Raw genomic sequence first — 26,098 nt, 5'->3', positions numbered from 1 at the left:
TTCCCCTTCTTTTCTGTAATTTACAAATTATTTTGCATTACTCTGTGAAATCTTTTCTTCTTTCTAATATCTAATCACTCACGGTACATTGCACAGTTTAACTGCATCTCATGGTGTTTATCCAAAAAAATAAATGAGAATCCAGGAAAATCAAAAGAGAATGGAGCCTTTGAGGTCAGAGCAAAGTACATCTCCTAATGTGATGTGCCAGTGGTGTGCAAGTGATGTGTACAAGCCTTTGGTGAAAATTTGAAAGCTTTGTAAAACATTTCATCTCTGGACCACCTGTCATCACAGGCATGCTTCTGCTACAGATTGAAGACCTTGGGTTTTGCAGCAGAGAAGTTACAGATGTGTGAAAATCAAGAATGTTGTTTTTTCTCATGTGGGCTATGTTGCCCATTAATAGGACAGAAAGCACATGGTATGATGCACCATCAATCTACCAATGCTCAAGGGAATCGCTGAATATTAAGGGATAACAGTAAGAGCCTGAGACTATCCTTTATCCACTATTACAGTTTTTTTTATTATTATTTGTATTGTGAAAATTTTGATTTAAGTATGAACTCCTAGAGGTCAACAGCTTTTCCTCCTAGACAGTCTCTATCAACCTGGGATCCAGTCCAAGAACGCTTAAATATTGGCACAGCGCTCGCTAGTTTTAAAAGCACATATTACTCTACTAAACAGGATAATCTGTAAAGTGTAGGTCTCATTCTGCAAGCGGTCCATTTCTCAGTTTCAGCTGTGCCTAGGATAGATTACGTTTAACTAAAGAGTCTGTAGGGAGTCTGTGGAGAGACTAGCTTTCATCAGTCAAGATGAAAACTCCCTCCTGAATCGTGAGGCTAACTGCCTTGCTGCCAGCAGTTCCTGTACAAAGCTCCTCCAGGTTATTATTTTCTGGAGGAAGCTGTCCATGACCTCTCCTTTCAACAGAGAAGACTTCGTGTACCTATTTGGCTGTTTTCTGACTTTCTCCAGCTCAGCACTGTTAAGTTTGGACTATTTCAACACGTGTAAGTAAAGGTAAGACCTTTGAACATCAGCCATGTTTGGAAGAAATGGCTACATGTAGAGACCTCCACTTTTCTTGACTTCGAGTATTGCACTCATCTTTAAAGCTGCAGTCAAATACTGACAGACCCAATCATTTTCCTTGTTTTGCATTATGCATTTTGATGTTTCAATGCATTTTCAGACATTCACAGAAAATTGCAAATTTACTGAAGTATGTTCAGGCAGAGCAGATATCTCCTGTGGAAATCGTTCAACATCTAACAAGAGGATTGTCACCAACAGCCTTTCTGCATCACAAAGCCAATTAGCCCTTCTGTACTTCTCTTCCCAGAACAGTTAACTCATTGCTGGTCATGCTTTATCAGCTTTAGAGCTCATTAGAGTAGTGCAAGGTGACTGTCTCCTATTGGACATGAGGAATTTTTGAAATACAAGATTGCACTCAGCTCTTTTAAAATGGCTTTTAGAGAGCGTAGACCTCATCATTGTCAGCTTTGGCAATGGAAATAGATGAACTTGTTCCTGCTATCAGCAGGGGTTTTACTTTTTTCATTCACAGTCACCGAGCACATGGCTGTTGAGGTGGATGTCTTACTGCTAGAGTCATTGTCTTTGACTCTTCAACTCCTGTCATACTGTGCTCTGCTTTACCACGAGGATGCAAGTACAAGAGGAAATACAAGGGTCATTGAGACATTCTCCTGCTGCGTAGCTCCTTTTAGAACGATATCAGAGTGCTCATTAAAAAACAGACCAATACCTCTGGATATCTTCTGCTATCATCAGAAAGTTATTACACTGAGCAGAACCAGAAATAACCAATTACCTTTCAAACTTTAATTAACATTTGTAAATATTTTATTTTGTGCAGTCAAAGGCAATGTTATTGGATGGATTGAATATTGCTTTCTGATATTCCTCCTCATAATAGTTCCTTTCAGCAGTATATAAAGACGCACCAGAGTGACTTCTTGGTTCATTAAGTTCAATCCCTCTGCAGAGGTATCATATAAACTTTTTCATTAGCCTACTGAGTTCTATCTTAAGATGAAAAGATTTACTGCCCCTCTACACCAGCAGGAAGAATCCTTAGCATCAGTCCTCTGATCAGACATCTGCTAATTTTATTCCTAAATTTATTCACAGCCAGCTAAAATTTCTGGAGTTTTCCTAAGTGGTTCCTCAGTATTTATTTTGAAATAATCATCTTTGCTGGTTTTGCTAGACTAAGCAAATGTTCTTTCTTTTTGCTCCTCATAAAGAGAGTTTCCTTATGACTGTTTTCCTCCATAACAGAGCTAATTGGGTTTGACTGCTGAGTTCAGTAAAGAAATAAAACCCAAAATTATCACTTCATCATCTTGATATTTAAAGTCTTTACACATCTTTAGATGTAATATTCCCTCTGAGTTACTGATTATTGAGACTTTATTCTTAATTTCTTAAATCAATCTCCTCTTTAACTGCCTGTTCCATCCATTCCCTGCTTTAAGTCTCCTTCTGTGGGCCATGTACCATATCTGCAGTTTGAAAGTCCATATTGCATTTGGGCTTTCCACTGAGCATTTTGAATAATAATTCTGGCTTTCATGTTCTGTGTATCTCTGGATGGATATTCAGTGCAGAGTTGTGTAAATTTATGTTGAATTTGCTCTTTCCAGGATTTCTACATAGCATTTTGCATTTGTTTCACCCCGAATAGAAACATTACGTTTAAGTTCAACTAAAATAAATTTCTTAAGCTCCTCTCTATTATTCCTTTGCTATCCATGAAGTTTGTACTTTGGTGGAACCTAGAATTTTCAGTACTGAGATCATAACTTCATCTCCTCCATTATTAGAGAGGAAACTACAGAAGCAGTGAAGGCATCCAGGAGATCTCCAAACCCAGTATGTTTCCCTTATTTCTGACTGAGGCTTGTATTTAACCTGATCTTTATGAAGTTCATTTCTAAAGAAATCTTACTAAGAGAAGAATAGTTGTAATCCCATGTTTTTCTGCTAATGGCTGTTACTCTGTTAAAAAAATAAAAATAAAAATTGAGTAAAATCCTGTGCTTACTGAATTCATTGGAAATCTTTCATTGACTTTAAAGAGCCCAACACAAATCCAGATGCTTTAACTCCACAACACTACTGGTCCAAATTTATTTCCTTCTAAGAGATTTGGAGATAAGATTGAATGTTTTTGTCACTGGCTGTATTGTACTTTGAGATAAATTAATCTTGATGCCACTTGCTGCAGGATCGTTCTTACTGAAGTGACTTTCTCTACATCCAATACCCACCCAAATTTTCTCTATAAACACATATTATTTTTGCATCATAACAAAAGGAGGGTGGGGAGGGAACTGGCATAAAGAGGCTATATCTAATTAAGCATTACATGTAAACTATGTATAAAATTCAGTATTTAGAGCTCTGAGATCTACTATGAAACTTAAGTGTGTGAGGGCGTAAAAGGCCTGTCTGCAAGTGAACATGGGAATACATGTTTGTGGAGCAGACTAATAGAGAACAAAGGTAGCAGGAAAACTCAAATATATGAAGGATAAAAAAAGGGCAATACAGTATTTTTCTTTAAAAGTTTTACTGTCTCATTGGGTTATTTTGTTGGCTGCAGAATTGGTTATATACAATCCTCTTGATGCAGCTTGTCAGGAGTTAGCATCCAAAGCTAATCTAGCCTCCAAATGCTCTTGTTTCCCATGAAGACTTCTTAAAATCTCAGGCTCCAACCGAGTTTTTCTAAAAGTTCAGTCTGTGCTGTCTGTTAGTTATCTGGAGGAAGGCTGAGTTTAAAGCTCCATCACCTCCCTTGTGGCATTTGTTTACTACTGACCTGGACTGTCAGCTATATGTAGCATAAGAGATGTTGGCTCTTTTGTCTGGAAAGCTCCTTATGCAGTCTAGAGTGACTAAGAAATGAAAACAGTAGTTGTATAAATGTCATCTGCTTGGCAAATGTCAAGAGATTTGCCAACACGTGAATAATGAGCAAACAAATACAGTTTGGTGGGACTCACTGCCTATATGTGTATCCTGGCCCCGTAAGAAAATAATAGCTTTGAATATGGAGTAGCTGGGCAGTTCTTGGATTTTCAGTACTTATTCAAACAACTGTAAAATATCTTCATTATCATCACTATCATTAAAATGCAAACAGGAAGCTATCTGTATTCAGCTGTGGGACACAAAAGGATGGCTGTACAAGCTTTCAGCATACCTTTCAGCAGTACCATATTTGACCACTGACCCTGTAGACCTTGTAGGTTTCAATTTACCTTGAGCTGCAGGCTGACTTTCTCTATGACTACCTGAATCCTCAAAGGACCTGGATTCTGTAGTCTTTCTTGGTTTAACGCAGCCCAGAATATTAAGTTATTCTTTTCCCCAGTAGTTCATATTTCTTGACTTAATCTCTCTCTATTTTCTATATGCTAAAAATCTTAACCATAGAATTGCTGGAAGCAAGTCTGCAATACTTAATGAATTTGTATAGCTTTACTCTTTCTCCGTGTCTTAAATCTGTTGAGTTCTCCAGTGAGTCAGAAATTATTATTTAATGTTTACAAATGACCTCCAATGCTCTGAAAATTATTCTCTATTTATATTGCAATCTGTTTACTGGAGATTCTAAATTTATTGCTGGTTTTTCTGTAGAAGCCCCAGGACATGAAAGTGTTCCACAGAAAAGTCTTTTTAGTGCTAAAAAAAGGCATGTTTTTGTAAGATTGGGACTATTTGCAGCAAAAGAGTTTTATTAAAGCTTTTCTTCAATTTCCAACATGCCATTATATTGGAAAATGTATTAAATGTACTGCATTTTAAAATCTTCCTTTTGATAAATGGTTTTATATATCCAATTGCAGTGAATATTACAAACAATATATTTTGTATGAAGTTCTCAAATTAGATCTTAAAGAATGCTGCACTTCATTTGATGCTGGTCAATGTGCTGCTTTATACAATCGTATTTTAAATATGATGCAGACTTAACTTTTAAACTTACCAAACACTGATCTTTATTGCTCATAAAACTTCTGTATTTTACCATTACACTTCGGAGATTTTCCAATTGTTATTTTAGAGCCTTTCAATAGTAGTGAAAGATAGTGTTATCAATAGGCTAAATTTCTAATGACTTAGGTTCAGACTTTTTTCATGCTTCTCACAGTGCAGTTCGTGGCTTTCCATGATGTCAGGAAGGAAAACAGCCCATCTAAAGGTGGATGTGGTTTTCAGCAGAGATTTGCTGAATTTCCCATCTTATTCAACACCTACGATCCTCCATCATATCGGGCAAAGAATCTCCCTAGGAAAAATGATCGAGTCACAGCCATGGCCACCCTAGGCCATGGCCAAGGAATTCATCAGCAAGTATTTTGGCTTTCTTTTTTGAGTCAGAGATTGCTTCAAACTACTGCTAAAACCTTTCCCACATTGGTTTGCGATAGATAAGCAATGAAGCCATGGGTGACAGCTTATTCAAGAAGGTAAAAAAAGGTGGACTCACCCTTTCAAAGCCATGCAGTTCAGTCTGATAGCTTACTTTGGAAAGAAACTTGTGAAAACAGTTAAAAAGAAGCTTCTTGCATCATTCATTTTCTTATTTGGTACAAGTTACGTTATCAAAATTAACTTTTAATCTATTACATCCTGCTTCTTTAATATTTCAATTTCCATCACTCTCCTTTCATTTATAAGCTTATGATCGCCTTCTTAGAGCTCTGCCAGAACTCATCAAGAGCTCAACCTACAGATTTTCAATTTAGTCATTTTACGTCAGATTAATTCAACCAGTGAACCATGACTGACACTATTTATGGACATGAGCCACCGAACTACAATCTCTTTAAAGCTCTGTACAGTGAGAGTACTAATGATGCTGGAAATCAACCCAAAATGTTTTGCTTCTCTGAATATGTCTGGTCAGACATTACTGTTCTGCTTATAAATTTATAATAGAAAGGCAGTGCTGTGCCATTAACTTTTCAGGCAGAAAAGAGTAGTACCTGAAGACACTTTATATAGTGCTTGTACCTCTGGATTTAGACTAGTACTTTAATATATGGCATTGTTGTTCCTGTGAGCATCTTAAATATCTTAAAATGTGGGAAGGGAAAAATCTTTGTATGTCTGTGTAACATTTTACACTTCTTAGAGTTCAGCCCATTTTTTAGGGGACTCAAGGAAGGAAACACTATACTATGTATGCCTTGTAATCAGGAGTTCACATCACCAATGCAAAACTCTCTCTAATAATTCAGAAGTTGTTCTTGAATCTCAGAAGCTAAAAAGGAAAGTTCTTTTTCATTGTGTCCCTTCTTCTTGTTATTCTTCCTCCCTGGAATATGCTGTGAAAGTCAGTGCTTAAATTCTCAATGCCAGTATCAAAAGACCAAATTTTGTCACTGAACAAGCCACATCAAGGCTCCTTAACACTAAGAAGTGTTGTTGCTTCAGGACTGTAGCCCTCAGGATTTGGGTTGGGGGAACTGATGGTCTGAAGGCTGTGAACAGGCAGTGCCTGAGACTGCTTATCTTTTATCAAGGGCTGTATATTCATTCTAAGCCACCTAGCTGGCTACAATGTAGAGCCGTCTAAAATAAATAAGTAAATAGAAAATATATCCTGATAGATTGTGTAACATTAATGAAGTGTAATTACCAAGAAACAATTCTGCAGAGCACTGCTCTTAAATTGTTGTGGAAGAGCAGGTGCAGAAAGACTAGCAAGTTAGATAAGTGGGAATTATCAAGCCTCCATTTTGCTATCAATTATTGGATTTATGTCCTCTACTTTAACAATGACATTTTGAAAGTTTCATTGTAAATAAATACATGTTATTTGGTTGTAATTTAAAAAGTCAAAGTTTCCAGCAAAATCCAGGCATTTATTTCCTACTTTTATTAGCAAATGGAGGGGGGGAGATGGAATTGACAACTTGTACTACAGTCACTGTGCAACTGCCAGCTTCATGAAATGAAATACTGCAATTACATTTCTTAGAAGTGCAATACTTATTTTTAATGAACTTGGTGCATCATGAGGTGGATAGGCTCCCTTTGTTCTTGGATTAGTTCTTAATTTTATAGTATTATCTGTACAGATTTTGTTGTCTCAGTTTGCACAGCTAAGCTCCCTGCTGAGGTGTTGGGTTTTTCTTTTTTTCACGTTGGCACATTTTGAGTAAGTGGGAACTGAAATGGGTATAAAACAAACACAGCTTTCCAGCTGTAAGTATTGAGTAGACATGTTCTAGAGTTTTCTGACAAAATGGTTTTCCTGTCAATTCAACAGAAGATTTCTGGAATATACAGAAAGGTTTTAAACAAGAAAGTGTCTTAGTTTGGAAATGTAAGTAGGTTGGAGTAGGCCTCAAATGTAAAATGTACAAGAGAGATTCAAGCCTTCTTTCTCAGGTAGAAGTGTCTCCTGGTTCTTCTGATAAGTGGTGATTGTTTATGTTTTATAACTTTCCCTCAAAGTCTGTAGCTTTTATTCCTTTCTCTCCATGTTAATTAGAGAAGGGATTCCATCTCATTAGCCTAGGTGAGTGCCCTAGTCACTGGACTGTCAAATTGGTATCTGTCCCTGTCTGACCAAATGAATATTTAATTAATTACACAAAATTAACTCAGTAGCCTGATGATAATGACATTCACCTGAGACCCTGGCTCTGCTGAGTCTGTACTGCTGTTGTTAATGGAAGAGTAAACACAGTCCTCTCCCAAGACTTTCCATTGTACATCCTTGGAGGATTTAGTAAAATCAGACTGATTTAATCAGTACCTCCTATCTTGATGGCATGGCAAACTCATTTTATCTAAAGATTTTCAACAGTCTGTATCATAAAGTTACCCACAAATGATTTGAGTATTCAATTATCTTTTGTAGCTGGAGAAATGAGACATTGTTTTCTTCTATGGTTATCTCAAGAGACAGAGTGTGGCTTTGCTCCTGGAAAAGCATCCGGAGACATTCTGATTCTTGTTTCCATTACTTAGAAGTGATCTCACATTTCTTCTTTCATATTTTATTTCTACAGTTAGAGATGAAGAAACTGGATTATGACTTCTGAAAAATGAAATTCTTTGCCTGGGTATTCACTGATCTCTGTCAAATGCCAACTATTAAAAATAAATTCCCAGACTCGTTTCTTCCCCATTTTCTCAGATAATATCTTTTGTAAGTTGACATTGCAGAGCAGGCATTCCCAATAGCTCACAATTTGCCTTTTCTTTATTTTCCTTGGTGGGGGCTTGGTGGGTTGGGGTTTTTTTTTCAGAATTAACTTTGCATACCGACAAATAGGTAATTTCTATCATTATCTCTCTTCTTACTTTTCTGAGAAAAGCAAATGCTTCAGAGCATTAAAAGGAGCTGCTGCTCCGCCTGCAACATCGACGAAAAAAAGGTCTCACAAATCTTGTGAATGCCTGGGATTGTGATCACTCTAAGAACTGTTTTTGTTTCTAAATTGCCTTAATGGTACAAAGTGAAAGTCGCCTGGTTTTGTTCTGAAATTGCATTTAAACTGTCACTGATGGAGATGGCAGCCTTAAAATTTCAGATGATTTTTCTCCTGTTTCACTTGGCAATGACTTTGAGTCTTCCAACAGCAAAAAACTCAAAAGGCTTCAAAAATACAAAGTGTGATGTAATCTTTTTTCGTTACATCAATTTATTCGTATTCTTTCTTGGTGAGAAACTTTATTCTGGTCTCTTCACAAATTTGGATTTTTTTAGCATTTTTTAATCTTAATAGAAAGACTAAACCTTGAAGAAAATCTTCAATAAACACAAAGGTTCACTCCAATTGATACAAGCTTCTTTTTTCTTAGTTAATCTTGAAACTTTTAAGCTTGAGTTGGAGTTTTCTCTTTTAACATCTTCTGGTGGGAGAAAGGCTCTTTCAAACCCTCAATTACTTGGCAGTAGCACACCTTGCATTATGCCTCAAAAACTACCTTGTCTGCACCATGCCCTGTTATTGCATGCCTTGTTATGGCTTATGCTAGTATTATTCATCTGTTTGTATGCAGTTACTAAAGAGAATTGTGTCTTCCAAGGGTATAAAGTTAATAAGAACCAGTAGTGTCGGCACGTGCTAGTTCTGTTATTGTAACTCAATAATAAAGCATAATGTAAGATTTTTCTTCCCTTGTTTAAAGAGTGAAGAAGCCAGGAGAAGAGAGTTAGTTAAAAAAGAGTTTAAAGTGCCATTAGGAAAACAAACCTTTCAGCATAGCATCCAGTCTTTTGCCTCAGATGGTGGCTTCCTGAAGTACAGGAAGCTTGTGTGTCCCTTGCTTTTTCTTTCCTCTTCTTTGTACATTCTTTCTTTGTACTTTGTTGGCATTTAAACTGATGGTCCATGTTGAACAGAAAGGACATGTTGGAGTTTCGTTATATAAATTAGTCTGTCCATTCTTTGTTGCTGTATGTTGAAATGCTGTGTGCCATTATTCTGTGTAGTCATCTGGATTTAAATCTCTCTCAAGTCCTTTGACAGACTTTTCTAGTCTTAGCTAATCCAGTTTACCTGAAACCCAAGGGTGCCAAATTGAATTACACCGTGGTCATTCCCACTTAGTACATCATCCATAGTTAATTTCTTGAGCTGCTGTGTTTTATCTGTGTATAAATTTTTCATTTGCAACAATATTTTAGCTTAGCAAAGAAAGAGTTCAGACGTCTGAGAGTGTTTTAATTAGTTCCTTTGTTATTTCAGAAATTTTTGCTTTACTTTTTAACCAGCTGCCTGTAGAACCGAAGTTCATCATCCTTTCAGAAACTCGTATTCCAGTTTTTGGTGAAACAATGAGAGTTATTCATTTCATAACAAGTTTCACCCACTAAATTGAATTGAAATTGACTAAAAAATACAGAAGTTGATGTGAGAAGAACAATTCCATGCTTAGCTTTGACATAGTGAGCTTCTGATGTGGACAAGACACTCCTGAGAAGAAATTATAATAATAGGAAAAATAGATGGAAGAATAAACCAGAGGGAGCCTACAGAGCTTCTCAGACTTCCCAGGTAGAAGTCTGATAAGGCAGAAAGATAAGAAGACTGGATTCTGAGAGGCAAAGCATCAAAATGACACTGAGACCACCTAGAGAGAATATAATACTTCATACGATACTCCCTAGCAGAGATGGAAAGAATAGTTAAGAGTTAAGTGAAGAAATAACTTCTTCACTGAGGGACCTAATTTCTGAGGTTTAGTGAGGCAGAAGGAAGTTTCAGAGCTATGAGTGGAAAAGTGGAAGGAAAAGGAGATCAGCTGGGAGGAGGTCAGAGCAGGGTGGTTAGGCTGAAGGACTGGAATAAAAATAGTTAAATGAAAGAGTTTGTAGGAAAGAGCACCACCATTGTTAACAACTGTATAAAATTCTCCTGAAACAAGTTGGCCAAATCTTGAGAAAATAGGGCTGGAGGATTGAGACAGAGGGCACGAGGCAGAAGGCAAATGGCAGCCAGGAGATGTTGAAAGAATGAAAGTGCTTTATGAGGAAATGCAAGAACACTGGGGGAAAAAAGTACTACCAAAAAATACGAGCGCAGTCCCTAGCTTTCTACCAGGGCAGCACAGAAAATAGTGGGAAGAAAGAACAAGAACAGGGTACAAGGGTTCAGTAGTTAGTAGGAAGACAGTGGAGATAGGCTGTTGTGAAATCTATCTGGGTGCTCAGAAAAAGAGTTTAGTACAGAAGGAAATGTGCTCAGGAGCAGGCATTTCTTATGAAGACTGTTAATTCAGGATTAAACCAAATGAACTGATAGAGGTGAATAAATGTGGATCCTCAGTCCACTGGTCTCTCAAAAGCTGTCACAAAGAATGGACGGGGACAAAATCAGAATGGAAAGGACACAGACGTGTGTTGGATCACAGCAAGATAAACAAAGGGAAATAAGTGCTGAAGTGAAATTCAGATGGGAAGGAATGATTCAAAGTAAGGTGGCATATTTCCAGCCAACAACATAATCCGCACTAAATCGATTCCTCCTAAATAAATTAGCAACAAATATTTAAATCTTTTTAAATTTTTGTACAAAACCCTTATAAGTACCAGGTAATGTAATGCTGTATATCTAATTATATCACTGTTTGAGACTCAGATGATATAGCTTGCTTTTGAGAAATCTGCTATAAAATGCTGAAACTTTCATGGGTAAATATATGTCTAAATTGCAACTTAATGACAGCCTGAGCCTCCATGGAGTTCCATACAGGAGTTCCATACAGAAACCTTTGGAGTTAAATATTTGAGGAACATGGAAAGGATGGATGGTTGTAATGCATAGTTGATAGGCTTCATGGTTTAAGGTCACAGTAAAGAGAAACATTAATAACTCAGTGGAAGTAGCTCATGAAATGTGTATCTTGCAGTTTCTGCAAGTATGTCTATTGTGTTCATCTTCAAATTTCACCTAAAGGTGTGTTTTGGCACGTGCTGTCCCTAGACTGGATCATGTGCATTCAGTTAGTATCATAAATTAATATGATTATGTAAATTCTTTCTATTGGTTTGGGAGTTTCCTGAAGCTCTAGTCGCCTTTCATTAAGATACAGTCTGATATAAGATGGGTAATGTTCTTGATGGCCTCATTTGAGAAGCTGGGAATGATGTAGATATTATGAGCTCAATCTCCACCATCAAAGAACCAGACGGACAGCGCTGAATACGTTGAGAAATTCATCAGAATGTTTAGACATTCATAGTACAGAGCTCTGCAAATCCGCAGTGCTGAATAAGCAACAGGAGCATTAGCCTATTTAGATGCTAAGAAGGATGGGATTTTAAAATTACCCAGCTCCTTATAATATTTATAACTGGTTTGGTTAGCATACATTTCACTAACATTCATTTTATTCTGGCATAGGAAACTGCATTCTGATGATTTTCTGAACCGACCTTGAATAGTGGATTTTGACTACACTCTGGAGGTGGCTTTGGGATTGATTTTTTTTTTTCTAATTGGCTGTTGTTTGACAGGCCAATTCTATTCAAAAACCATATATGAAATATTAGGTAATATATGCTAATTGTAAAAATCCTCAAGAGTTTAATCTGCTGTAGGCTTCTTGTGAATTTAATAAGCCTCTCTCATAATAAAATGTGTCAGAAGGGGCAAATATTTTGCTAGCACAGCTTGTAACTGATTGTTTGTTACACTGTTAGCAAGTATTCACACAACAGAAGTACAATGCAGTCATTTTTAAAAAGAAACATTTGGTTTAGTGCCTTAAGGGCAAAGAATATTACTATATTTTTAAAATGCATTTGCTTTCTCATCCCTACCAGCAACATGTCAATTTTGGTGAGGACTGCATGTTATTCGCCTTAGGAAAAGCAAAATCAACATAATGAAGCAGAACACAGCTGAGCTGTCTAAAGATGCTTGGATTGGAGGTGGGGGCGTCGGGGAGAATGTCATTGATTTTCCCCCTATAGTTGCAAAGTGACAACAAGTTTTTGGAACCTTTGTGATTCAGGAAAGAGAAGAAAAAAAAAAGAAACCCACCACTTCAGCCTCTTTGGGCAGTAGGACTCTTTGATGTGTAGGTATATGTTGCCTGCGATTGATATGCTACTATTGCTAGAAAATAAAGCCAGGTCATAAACTGTCCTGAAAGACAGAGCTGATACAGATCCTGTGATGGGTCTGCCACCTATTTCAGCCCACTTGTTTGTCCCAAAGTTTCATTCTGCCAACTAGCAATGTCTGCAGGGACGTGAGATGTTGGGGTTTGGTGAGGTTAGACTTTTTGGTCACCTGCACTTGGCCTAGAAAGAGGTCGGTGTTAAAGCCTGTGTGTCCAGGATCTCTGGCACATTCAGCAGTCAAATGCTGCCAAGAAATATGCCATGAATTTTGGCCTTCCTAAGTAACTTGCACCTTTCTGCTTGCCCACCATTGTAACTTGAAATATGAGCAGTGGGAGAGAAATGGTGGAAAGTGACTGCTCTTCAGATTTGGTGAAAACAATGTTGAAGGTGTCTAATTGAATGAAGTATGACATAGTGAGGAAGGATTAGCTTTCCTTCCCTACCAAATGTGACAGCTAAGATTAATCTCACATGCCATCAGCAATTCAGCTCCCTGGCTGATCTTGGCAAGATCCACCAGCAGAAGGAGGCAGACTTGATCAATACAATATTTTAATATCAAAATAATCACATATTGGGCAGAGAAAAGGTACTGCATCCTCTTAGAAAGTGTTCTTTTCTAGTAGCAGGGAAGAAAACTGACATAGGCTGTCAAAGAAGAAAGTCAGTGCCAACAGAGATACCAAATCTGCTGCATGCTTCAACTCTGAGCACACTGTGCAAAGTACCATGGCTACAGACAGTGTGCAGAATCCAGTGTTCAGAAATGGCTGCTAAAGATTCCTACTAACGGAGGAGTGGTAGAGAAAATTCCAGCTTTAATTATGAACTTCCTGCTATGTCCTTTCCTCCTCTGGAATTCAAGGCACTTCATTATATTTTTGCATAGTTTGGTGTCAGAAAATCCTTTTAATGTTAGCATAAAAATAACGATGAAAAGGAAAATAATTCTCTTATGAAAATTCATGAGAACAGAGGCAGAGTTTAGAAGCTGTGTTACTTGTTCCAGAGACCAAAATGACTTTAAAAACACCGGGATTTTATGTTTGTGTGGATTTCTTGTTTTGGTTCTGTTCCTTTGAGTGCCTTGCCAGCTTCCATATCTGTGCAGCTGTAGAACATATGAATTAGGCAAAAAGTTGCAAATCATTAAAAATTGAGATTAAAAATGAAATTGCCTGTAGACCAAATAATCTGTTAGCCGAGAAGGCAGGGGACTTTTTAAACACTATTTTTATGTATTAAAGTGCTTAAAGGCAGAAATCCATATACATTTCTAATGACCTTAATAACTGCTTAATCTCACAATTTTTAGTCCAGGAACAAGTAAGGCCATAAACTAACACCCCACAAGGATGCAAGTACTGACCAATCCTGATACTGTGCAGAACCAGCTGTCTTGGCCTTTTAACACTGTCCCTATTTAAATGCCCCATTAAAGCTGTCTAGACACAGACCTTGCTGCTGTTTGAAGGACCTTGCTCAAGCAGTTGCAGACAGGAGGGTTCTCACAGATCCAGTGACAGTGTTGCATACAGCAGTCAGCCTAACAGGCTGCGGCTTTTCTGGCCTTTTTGGACCTCCGAATCTACGTCAGCCTTTCCAAATTTTCTGATCCTTTAATAACTGCCAAAAATAAAATTTCCTTCATCTTGCAGAACCAATAACCTTGAGCACCCTGGGCTGCAAGACCCTTTGATCTCTTTCAAGAGTCGGTTGCTCACTGGGTCTGGAAGGATGCATGAAAAAATCTTCAGGGTTTTTCACCTGCGAAACACGTCAGGACCTTTTCTTGTGAAATGTCTTGCTATAACAAAACGGTCATCGCTCCCTATATCTAGCTGATATGTTCCTCCCAATGCATTGCTTCCCCTGTGCTTAATTTTGTGCTACTTTCTTACTCGTAGTTAGAAGTAAAAGCTTGACTCTTCCTTATATCTTCTTGAATTCTTCTTCTTCCTGTGGAAATGTCTGTTTTGCATTTCATCAGAATGATGCTTCACCTACAGATACACTTTCACCTCAACAGATGGGATTTTCCTTTTCACTCTTCCCTAAACTTTTCATCTCCAGTTCTATCTTCCAAGTACAGCCTGCTGTCTGAGAAAGTCCTATGGCTCCTGATGCTCTCCAGCAATGGACAGAGTTAATTCCTGATATAATCTCATTGCTGTCACTGTTTGAAAGCACAGGAAGCAAGTGGGGAGTCAGTGTTCTCTCTCCTCCTGTTTACTGCAAAAGAAAGTTTCACATAAACCTCGTTCTGCTTTGCCAGAAAGGCACTCAGTCACCACCAACCCATTAAGAATCTTCACACATCTACCAAGGAAACACACATGTCTGGGAGATACAAAGGCAGCAAGAAAAAGTAATCAAGAGCTTTAGTACAATCAGATAGAAATTATTTCTTTGAATGATGAAATCAAGGAAAGCAGTAGCCTCTAAGTCCAACAGGATGACAGTGAAAAGCCAAGGCAGCCCTGTATGTTGTAATTATTTCTATATGAAAGTAAGTGCAAGTGCCAAGTAGAAAAATGACTCTATGCATATGTCCATTCTCATTTTACACTGTTTGTATTAAATAAGGAGATTACGTCTAATTCAAAAGCTTAGTGACTTTTTTTTTTCAGGGTAATGTGTGTAGCTTGCTTTATTTGCGTATGTTGAGTACAAGGGGAATTTGGTTGTGGCTCGGAGTATATACAGATCGTGTACAAAAATATAAAAGCTGCAGAAATGAGGCCAAACTCTTGGCTCCAATAAGCAGAACACAAAAATGATACAAAGAGGAAGAGAGCATTGCCATTTAAGCTAGCAAATTTCAGCTCTGTCATTCTTTTCCTCAAGAACAAGAGAAACAGCTTATACAAAGGAAAGGCAAAATAACCAGACACTACAGGGTTTATCTTTACTGTGATAAACCTCCTTCAGGAAGACAAGAACAAACTGCATAAGGCATAAGGAAGGTACAGGCAGTACACTCTTTCAACAGTGAATTGCTTGAGCTTCAGGAAACCATGTGAGTGTGCTCTGTTAGAGCTTCTGCCAGCTTCTCAGAAAGCACAAATACTTGGCACTGAAATTTTTAATTCTATTACAGTGTGTGGCTGTATGTGATGTATGGCATCATTGTATGGCATGAATGCCATTGACTGGAGATGAGGCCTGAAAAGAAAGAAAGATAAAGTGAATCCAAATTTTGAGAACCATCTCCATGGCCATTACTCCTGGTCACACAAAGGTTGTGTGGAGAATCACAGAATCATAGAATCATAGAATGGCCTGGGTTGAACAAGACCACAATGATCACCTAGTTTCAACCCCCTTCGATGTGCAGGGTTGCCAACCACCAGACCAGGCTGCCCAGAGCTACATCCATCCTGGCCTTGAATGCTTCCAGAGATGGGGCATCCACATGCATTACACTTGTGATAAACTGGCATTCCATGTAGATGTCCAGTGGCAATTTCATGAAACATCCAGTAATTCCAGTTAATCACCATGATATAATTGGATTTTGTTCAGTTGATATTTTCTAATTAAGGCCTTTTTAGTAAAAAAAAAAATTCTGGACCAGCTCAGTATCATTCAGATAGGAACAGAAATAATTAGCTGTATTACTGTAGGAAGCAGAAGCAGAGAGAGGTGAGTGTTGTGGGTAATGTGGACATGTATTGAGCCAAATTCTTTGCTTGTGTACGATCACTGAAATAGTGACTTCAAGAATCAGTAGAGACAGTACCAATCTCTCTATTTCGTTTACCTGACACTTTCTTTTAGAAGAAATTGTGTAACTTGTTTATTTTTACTTGAGAAATTTTACACTATTTGCAGCTGACCTTTAAAAATTCATTTAACAAAAACTCCTTTGTGTAAAGAAGTGTCTTTCTCTTGTCCAATAAAATTACTAAGTACATTCTAAAGTCCAAAGGAAGAACTTTTTACCTACTGTCTGCTTCCTCCCAAAACTTTGGCAGCACTTTCAAAATAAAACTCTGCCAGCCCATGCTCAAAGGAGCCTGACTTAAGTGGACTAAAATCATCACTGCTAACTAACTGCTAATATGTTGCACATGCCTTTGGGAATAGCCAGTCTTGAACAGGAGTAACATAGCCTTAATCTTGCAAATTTGGGGGTGGGGGAAAGAAAAGTAAATTTTGTAGATTTTGTAAATAATCTCCATTTTAAACTTAATATTTGTATGAAAAATACGAGAGAAGAAATATAGCTACAACGATGGTAGGCATTCTGGATGAAAAGCATGAAATCTAGTGCATTTTATTTCTTTATTAATATTAAAGTTCGTTGACAGCTGGAATTGAATTTGCACTTGGAAGATCAAATGTAATTACATAAAAGCACAGAATCGGTCTTGCTTGTATAATCTGTTGATATTTTGGCTGTTTTTAGCTGGCAGTGAAATGACACATTTATTGAAGCAAAAAAATTGATATACTTTGCCATATTAAATTTTCTGATTTTTTTCTGACTTACTGTCATTAGTTTATGTAGCTAAAATATACAGCTTACTAAAACACAATATGTTCATTTCCTCTTAAAAGCTTTTGTCTCGAAGTTAAAAGCTGATATTCTAAATTGAGATATTCCGTATCAAATCTATAAGGCGCTACCTTTAACTTCATGTCTTTATACATTGCATGGTTATATCATGCAATATCCAGCACACCTACAGTCCATCAACAGGAGAGATGAGATCCAGAACAGGGCTAAGACATCATTGCCTTCTCAAATAAATGATTCTAAGTCTATCAATTCATTCAGTAAATGATAAGAAAATGAACTTTGTGCAATAATTTGAAGGGTGGGGTGAAAATCTGCTTACTTCTTACACCTTTTGCTCAACTGCATATATATCCATACTCCATGGATACATGCATATCTCCATACTGCAGATGATGCTGTTTGTTGATCCCTTCCAATTGAACACAAGGCTGAGTGTGACCTTAAAGGACAAAATATTCCCCATAAAAATTTTACACCAAAAAGTTTTTAAATTTTCCCTGCATCATCCAAGGCAAATAAACTTAAGAATATTTGCCTAATACCTATCTAAAATGCAAAAGCATTTTGCAAAAGTTTGTGCACAAAATATCATTGTTGAGCAACAGCCTCCATTTTGGTCTTGGCCTGCCAATGGGGTTTTTGTATATACACACACTAAGAACCGTTACAAGCAAAAACGAGAACCACAAGCAGCACTGTTGGTCAGGAATTACACTTTTTTTGTTATTATTATTTTGAAAACCATAACCATAAAGTGCAACGTTTTGATCGTTCAATTAGACGAACTTCTGCCGAATGGAAGGCAGAGCTCAAACCCTGCTGGCAGGCTGTCCCAGCAGCAAGAGCTGCAGAGCCGCTGCTGTGTGCCAGGTGTGATGGGGCTCCAGGATTAGCAGGGCTGCCAGCTGCACACTTCAGCTCTAATTGGGGCTTGGCTTCTGGCTCCCCAGGCACACCTGGAAGCAATAAACTCTGGGTGGAGTCAAAGTTTCTGGTCTTTTCTACAACAGAAGTTTGAGATAGTAAGAGTAGTGTTGGGGTGTAGGTTTGTGGCTTAGAGGAGCGTGAGGTGGAATGAGGGTGTCTGGAAATCTTGCTGCATGTTTCATCTTCCTCCATGAGGTTCCCCTACATTTTCACAGCACGTGGTAAGTATTATGTCTGTATGGTGAGTAATGGAGCTGAGTTAATCTGTGTTTTCCTTGTGCTAAAGCAGGAGTGTTTTCAGATGCTAAAACTTCTTTATGTAGTGAAATTTTTAGATATTAAGTTCTGTAAAGCTTAACTGCTCCTTAAATCTTACATTTTTCAGTTCATCAGCCTGAAAAGTGAAGGCGGCCAGTGTTTTTCTGTTCATATTAGAGCTCAGGTAATACAATCACATCTACCTCCTAGAGTATGAAATACGTTTGGTTTAGTTGTTTTTATAAACGTGGTGGACTTTTGCCCTCGATTTGTTCTCTCTGCATAGTGGTTACTTTCCAGTGATTTGTAGTGGATCCTTTCAACTCTGAGTTGTGAAGCAGGATTAAAGTTGGTTGTCAGGAAAAAACAAACAAACAACCAGGGTTTAATTTGTTTTGGCCTGCCTTGCTCCTGACATATTTACTCTAAAACAAGATGATTAGCATAGCAAAACATGCTCCAGGAGTGTGTGAATGTGCCCTTCCATTGAGAAGGGATTTGCATGCTGTCTGCATGTGGCAGCCAACATTCTTGTCTAGGTTTTAATTTGTTTGTTTGGATGTTTAATGTGTTGTTAGGGGTTAGAGGCTAGAACAGCTTCCAGAACTCTTCTCTTGCCTCTCAAAATGGTATTCCGGGGGAAAAAAAAAAAAAGTTTACTTTTTGGGGGTAAAAAATGACCTTTTCTTGGATATGACTGCTTACCTGTGTTTTTGGTATTGAAGGCAAGGAGGGAGATCTGGGCATCCACTGAAAACTTTTAACTATTTCTTACTCAACCAAGCTGAAAAAAACAATTTGTGGCTTTCTTCAAATGCAGTGATGTTTTGTGCTGATGTTTTTGGCAGAGCTGTAGCTTTAAAAGGATAAGGTTATTTTTGAAACCAAAATTGTTTCTTGAAACCAAAATGGCCACTGAGCTGCACTGCCAACTAAATCACAAGCCCAGGTGGTAGCAATCACTGCAGATTTCTTGCAGTAATCCCTTGCTTCTGAACTTGCTAACTTGAATTTTTTCCTTTGGAAAGAACAAAATGCTTTGGGACATACTGCACTGTGAATTCTTCCTGTTATTAAGTACTCCCCTGTTTTGAGAGAGTAAGTTTCCCCTTAATATCAAAAAATGAGTCTGATGATGAAATGGGGAGGAGCAGTGCTGTGCCCATCCAGCTCTGTAAATGAAATGCTTTGAGTACAGGTGAAACCATTCTGGTTAGGGGATGTGAGTAGGTTAAGCTGTCACTTGCATGGTTCACCATTGACTTCAGGGACAGACTTTAGTCCTGAGGCTGTGTTTGTTCTCTTTATTTTCAGTAAAATGGTGTAAAAGGCCAGACTTCATTATCTGCTGAAATAACATGAACTGGACAGCCTTTAATTACTTTATTTCTTTAAGTGAGGATGGAAGAGTGGAAAACATGACTGGCTCTCTAAAAATCTTGTAGTAAACAGTGGCTTTGTAGTACCAAGGTTGAAGTGGCCAAAACAGGAGCAGGGAAGTGAAGGCTATAGTTCTGTGCAAGTCAGGCTGAGCTTCCTGGAGAAGGCATTTCTGTGAAGGGTATAAGGGACATACCTTGGTCCACAAATACTGTGTGATGTATTTTAGGCTTGTCTAACAAATCACAAGACCTTGAGGCTTTTGAGTGACATCAGTCTAGTTAAGGACTTCAGTCAGCATTTAATTTTGATCAGGTGCTTGTTAGTTCAGTCACTCATCTTCAGCCTGAATGTTTTGTGGTTGATGGCTTTGCGAAATTGTAGCAGAACTGCTAAGCCACTGCCTGAAGCAGTGATTGAGCAGCTGGTGGGAAGGCAGGGCCAGCCCAGGGGAGCTCAGGTGCATGCAATGCGGCTGAGTGACTGGAAGGAATGGAGCCCGGATCCACCCCTTCCCAGCCCTCATTTAAGGGTTGGCAGTGGAGGTGAAGGTATCTCCCTGGAGATCCCTGTGCACCTGAGGCCTTCCACAGGTAAGTAGTTTTTCTTCTTTGGTTTCTGTGTCTATGGCTGCTGTCTACATTTGCTGCAGCCTAGGATTGTGCCATCCCAGTAGGATGGCTGTGCTTTCCATCATAAAGCCAGGCTGGATGTGGCTCTGGGCAGCCTTGTCTGGTGATTGGCAACCCTGCACATAGCAGGGCTGTTGAAACTAGATGATCCTTTTCAACCCAGGCCATTCTATGATTACAGCATTATACAATGTTTCAAGTTTAGCATTTCTTAACTGTTTTTCTGTGACCTAAAATTTTATGTAAAATTGCTCAAAAGACAGACAAGACTTTTCTTCTGAAATCGTGGCAAAGGCTCCAAAGGGAGAGCAGCACTTCTGTGTCCTGTATCTCCATTGATCGTTCATCAGTGTCCCTTGCTACACCCAAACTTACATTGACTCTTAGTAAAAGAACACTGTTGGGGGTCAGGGGACTATAGAGAAGTCAGAAAAATTAAAGATGTGATTTGTACAGCCCCAGCACCACAGAGAATGTATCTGCTGAGTTTCAGAGCTAAGCAACCCCATATCTGTGGTGTTCAGCATGTGGTGCGCTGGTAACCTAGCAAGGCAGAATGCATCTGAAGGAAGGATGCTGCTCTGCAGATTAAGAAAACTTCTTCAAAATAACAGGGGAATTTAGTCTTTAATACTTTGCTTCTGTTTTCATAGTTTGTGATATCATGATTGGATTCCTTCTGTGGACATAATCTTCTTTACAGATCTAGTCATCTCCGTGACAAAGGTTAGACTGGGAGAAAACTTGAACCCAGATGAAAGAATAGAATTTTCATTATTTTAGCAACTGAATGTGTCATTACATCAGTCAGTATTGTGTTGCAATTTGCAAGCTGTAGTGAGATTGCTTTAAAATATCCGTATATATTTTTCTAAAATTGTGGTAAGGTTGTTCAGCAGTGCATTGGAATAGATTTCTAGCTGAATCACTGTATCATATCGTTTTTTAACTGTAGTATGGGAACAGATGGCCGTTATTTTTCTTAAGTCTCCAGCAAAGTTGATGTGATGCTTTCCCTTTCCTTGTAAATTTTTATCAAGTGAGAGACAAATGCTCGTGGCCTAAACGTGTCTGTATTGTAACTTTGGCTTGTGGTTTATGAAGTGAACTTTGAATCGGCTTACAACAGTATGCTGATGATAATTAGTAAATGTTGCATCAGCCAAGTAGTTCGTTAATATAGGAAAATGAGCCATTAATCAGAATCAATTCCAAGTGGTTTGCTGTAAGTTTCCAAAGCAGATGTCATTTCATACTTATTTTTAATGTAATAATTAAGTTCATTGTGGAACAAATGCTTGTGTAGTTGGAGATGCTGTCACTGTGGTGCTCCTGGTGGCACTGCCATTGGTCTGAGCATAGCAGCTGTACAGAAGTTGGAATGTTAAGAATGCTACTACATGTACAAAGTTATTTGATTTCTATCTGTCTGTAAATTTTTATTACCCTAATGTAATCTTTTTTGAAGCAATTTTGCTCTCAAATTGCTGCAGCCTGCTTTTAATCTGAACTCAACCTTAACAATAATTTATTTGCATAATGCTTTTAATAACTTTCTGTTCCCTGAAGAGGAGAAGTGTTAGGCGTCTATGGAGCTGCCTGGCCATAAGTTACAGGCTTGAATTTGGCAACTCAATGAAGGTGCTGCCTTCTTCAGCAATTCTTGTGTGGTTTAACAAAATGCTATCAGAATGAACCTGCCAAGCACTGTTAGTCTAATAGTGGATAATAATTTATGACTTTTAGATTGTCTGCAAGAATATGCTGTGTTTTAGTAGCATTGTTAGGAGCTATATTTAATTCACTTGCTTTAAATGAATGCTGTGTTGAAAACCAGGCTGTGCTTTCTTCAGATAATTCTTCTGTTTCACACAAGCGTGTTCAAAAAACCTGATGTCTCTTGCTTTACAGCATTCGACAAAAGAAAGGGAACTTAGCTCAGAAGCACTGGGCTGGACCAGCTAACATGGTGAAATGCAAGCCATGCCCCACTGTGCATGCCAGCCCTGTCTGCGGCTCCGATGGACATACATACACTACCAAGGTAAGTTCTGCTTGTGCCTTGCAGACCTTTTAGCTGTGGATGGAATATAAAGATGTGATAGTTATAGCCAATAGGCAGCGTTAAATTAGAGTCTGCTTCAGCTCTTTCTTGTGTAAAAAGTGCTGATAAATTGACATTTTCTTACACATCTGACAAATGTCAGATTGGAATGACAACCCAGGATTTTATGGATGTCATGATTCGTGTCTCTCAATAGTTTGTTCTTGCTAGTGAAGTAGAACACTTCCAATAACGCAACAACACAACAAATTTGTTTGTCCAAAATGTCTTGCTCACTCAAGGTTTCAGGGTATTTCTTGTTTTACATTTGGTCCGCAACTGTTAAAACAACGTGGCAGTGTCATTGCTCTGTGATGGGCAGTTCTCCTTGGTTTTATTTGTTTCTCAGACTGTGTTGTTAACATATAGCAATTTGTTTACATCTTTTAACGCTCTCGTGTGCCAGATGCAGTGTATATGGTACCATAAAAAAGAAAATTCCCATAACCCAGCAGGGATAAATTGGCTCATTGTTATACTAAAAATATGAGCACCTTAGGGCTTGATTCAATAAAAGAAACTGTCTTCACAGTCATTCAGCAGTCCAGATCTCTTATTATCAAATAAAGCCTTCCATGTCTTAGATGCATGTTCCATAAACAGTGCTTCAGGCGTTGGAAGTCATGTTTAGGGAGTGCCTCTGAAGTGTTCTTCTCTTTCTACATCCAAGGTAAAATGACAGTCAGTAAAACTTCCCTTTAAAATCCAAACAGAGCCTCTGAAATATCCAGGGAAACTAAAAGATCAAGGGTGGAGAACTGACTGCTGTGACACAGGCAAGGTGGTGCACTGTTATGCTCCATTCTCAGTTGGGCAGCTTGAGCTTCATCCACTAACAGATGCAGATATTAAAATGCTGCCACAGCTAATTCATTTAAGGCTGTCTCCTGTTCTGGCTGAAGGATTTGCATAGCCAAAGGAGCAAATCAGCAGAAATTTTCTTGCACATACAGTGTCCATTAAATGATTCTAAGTTGCCTGTTAAATAAACATTCTCCTTAATACTCTCAGGTATTTATTTTGTAATGCAGAATTGGCATCAGGGATTAAAATTAAGCTTGTTTTGAAATCACCTTTTTACCTCTGGACTCTAGAGAATAGAAAATGAGCAAATCTATAGTAAATAGCCTTTGATGCGTACCTGGTCATCCTGCTTAAATCATCTTTGTACATTTTGCATTCATCACCACTATCTCAGTTGCTTTTTTTACTTTTTTTTTTTTTTTACCATAAAGTCTGTTTCTTCAAAGTTTAATTTCAGACCTTTAAAGCAAAATTAAGACTGCAGAACCTGATCCAGAATGATATTTGATAAAGCATGTGGAAGATGGAGGACTTCTGGTTTGGTTTGTTCAATTTTTTCATGAAACTTCAAGAATTCATTAAGGGTTCAGTTCCAGAAAAGGAACCTAGAATGCATTTTTAATTGTTATTCTTCCGAATGATGTCTTAGTTGCTGTTGCCTGCAAAATCTTGCAGTCGTACAGACTCTATAGCCAATAATAAAGGCGTTGTCATCCTGTTGGCTTGCGCTGTTTGCTAATCCTCAGGCTGTCTCACTGTTCCAGTGCTTTCTCTGGAGATGGTGTTTTAGAAGAAAGCATTTTACTTACATTAATTACAGCACAAATGATTCAGGGGACTATCTGTGCCTATCCCCATTGACTGAAGGGATTAGGATTCTTTAAAGACAGCCATTCCCACAGCAGCAAGGGAAACGTTATAGACCCAGCAGTGGCTTATTTCTGAACATCATTCCTGGGACATGGTGTTATAGCTGGTCATCTCTAGAGGCACTCAGCAACTGATAGTGCAGATGAAAAGCATGAAATTGAATCACATTCCTTACTCTATCATCCTGCGTTGGGCTCAAGCATCCGCCAGCATAGCAGATTTTCCTGAAAATCCATTTTTTTTAAAAAAGCCTTATTAAAACCAATTCTATTTAGATTTATTTTCATATATGAGAGTTGTACTGCTTCATTGTCTGCATCATTTAGGTATTAAAATTTATGTTTCTGAACCATTTCAAAACTTGCTTCGGTTGTTGATCTGGGTTATTTTAACAGCTTTCTAAAGTGCTGAAATTGATGGCAATCAAGGTCTGTTTTTTTCTTATTGGTTTGTTTTCCATATAACAAATGTGTTCTATGGTGGGCGTGATTCTGAAGTTGTGTCAGACATCTCCATGTCTGGATATGGCAAACACTGAATGCAGATGGGAGATGTGGTCTGTAGCTCCTCAGTCCTCATATACGATTTGAACCAATAAGTCTTGGTGCCTGTTCGACTTGCAGGATGAAGTGCTAGAGAAACTCAATCAGCTTTATGTCAATTTTGAACTACCAGTGCTTTATGTTAGGCTAAAATTTCAGAGTCCTCTTCCTGCTTGAGTGTTCTTACAAATGTGCACCCTCTGCACTCTTATAAACTTGTAAAGAGTGGTTGCTGTTTCCTGGGTATGAAGAGCTCTGCTTAATGCTTCAACAACACAAAACATTTCTACAGTACATTGTAGTCAGTGTTCAAAGCTCTTTAAGGCACTAGTGGATTAAGCTGGTGAGGTAAGTAAGCTCTGTAAAGAGCACTGTGTAATTAGTTAATGTTTTTGTCAGCAGCACATTAAGAATAACTGTGTAGCTGTCAGTTTTACAGGAAGTTTAATTAAGCTAGTTAATAAAGCAATTACCTGAACATGACAGTGACTGCACTTAACTAATCAGAAAATGAAAATAAGAATGGTCTTAAATTACAAAACATACCACCTCAATGACTAATGTAGCCTTCAAAGATGAAAGGTACATTGGTATAATTATTATGCTTCTAATTAGGTACATTGTTGTTCTGCAAATTTTAATTAAATCACTGCAAACTAATTAAATCTGTGATCGTGCCTTTGTTTGAAAATGGAAAAATCACCTCCTGTTGTCATAACATCAGGTAACAAATTTGATATTAAGAGATATGCAAGAGAAATAATTTTCCAGCAATCTTGAAATGGGAGACAAAATAATGGCCAAAATAACCAGCTGCTGCTAGTTAAATGTGCTTATTGTGAGAGCTGCTGCATTTAACTAGGAGGAGTCTGCATTCAGAAGAAAAATAAATGAGCACTTGTAGCGTCTGAACATTGAGAATGTAGTGCAGTATGGTCAGATTTTTTCATAATCCAAGTGCTGGCTGGGTTATCCATGCCTTAAGCATGGGGTGCTGCTGTTCAGCTGTGGTTTCTGCACAGGCTCCACTGCCTGTGTTTTATGCGATGGGTACTCAGCCTTTCTGAGAACACAGCTAATGCAATTCCTGATAGAAGACACAGCAGAGGCTTGGCAAGCAGTAAATCTGTCTGATCATCAGCTGAGTGAGGAATTCCCTTGTGTAGGTCACAGCTGGACTCTGTACTCCCAGCAAGATAGAATTTCCCTCTGCCCGTGACCTGGGGCAGCGAGACTCAAGCCAAAAGTGATGTGAACTTGTTACTGCATAAACAAGTCGTAGATACCAAACCTTGTCCTTTGGAAGGTAAAACATGGAACATTGTACTGCGCCTACAGCAGCTGCAAAGTTCATTCAGCCTGAAGCATGAACTGAGCCATGCTGTTTGATCAAGTGCTCTCTATCCCAGG

The 26,098-nt window shown here is 38.3% G+C and overlaps 1 protein-coding gene across 1 annotated transcript in view; it reads left to right on the top strand.

Moving 5' to 3' along the window:
- Positions 1–26,098, top strand: part of SPOCK1 (SPARC (osteonectin), cwcv and kazal like domains proteoglycan 1) — a 257,730-nt gene that overhangs the window by 148,836 nt on the left and 82,796 nt on the right. The window contains exon 5 of the mRNA XM_048961050.1: positions 22,280–22,412. Within this exon, the coding sequence (XP_048817007.1) occupies positions 22,280–22,412 (133 nt within the window). The remainder of the gene's footprint in view (positions 1–22,279; positions 22,413–26,098) is intronic.

This window comes from Lagopus muta, chromosome 14 (genome assembly GCF_023343835.1).
Source record: "Lagopus muta isolate bLagMut1 chromosome 14, bLagMut1 primary, whole genome shotgun sequence".
NCBI lineage: Eukaryota > Metazoa > Chordata > Aves > Galliformes > Phasianidae > Lagopus > Lagopus muta.
This window is presented reverse-complemented; position numbering and strand designations above follow the sequence as displayed.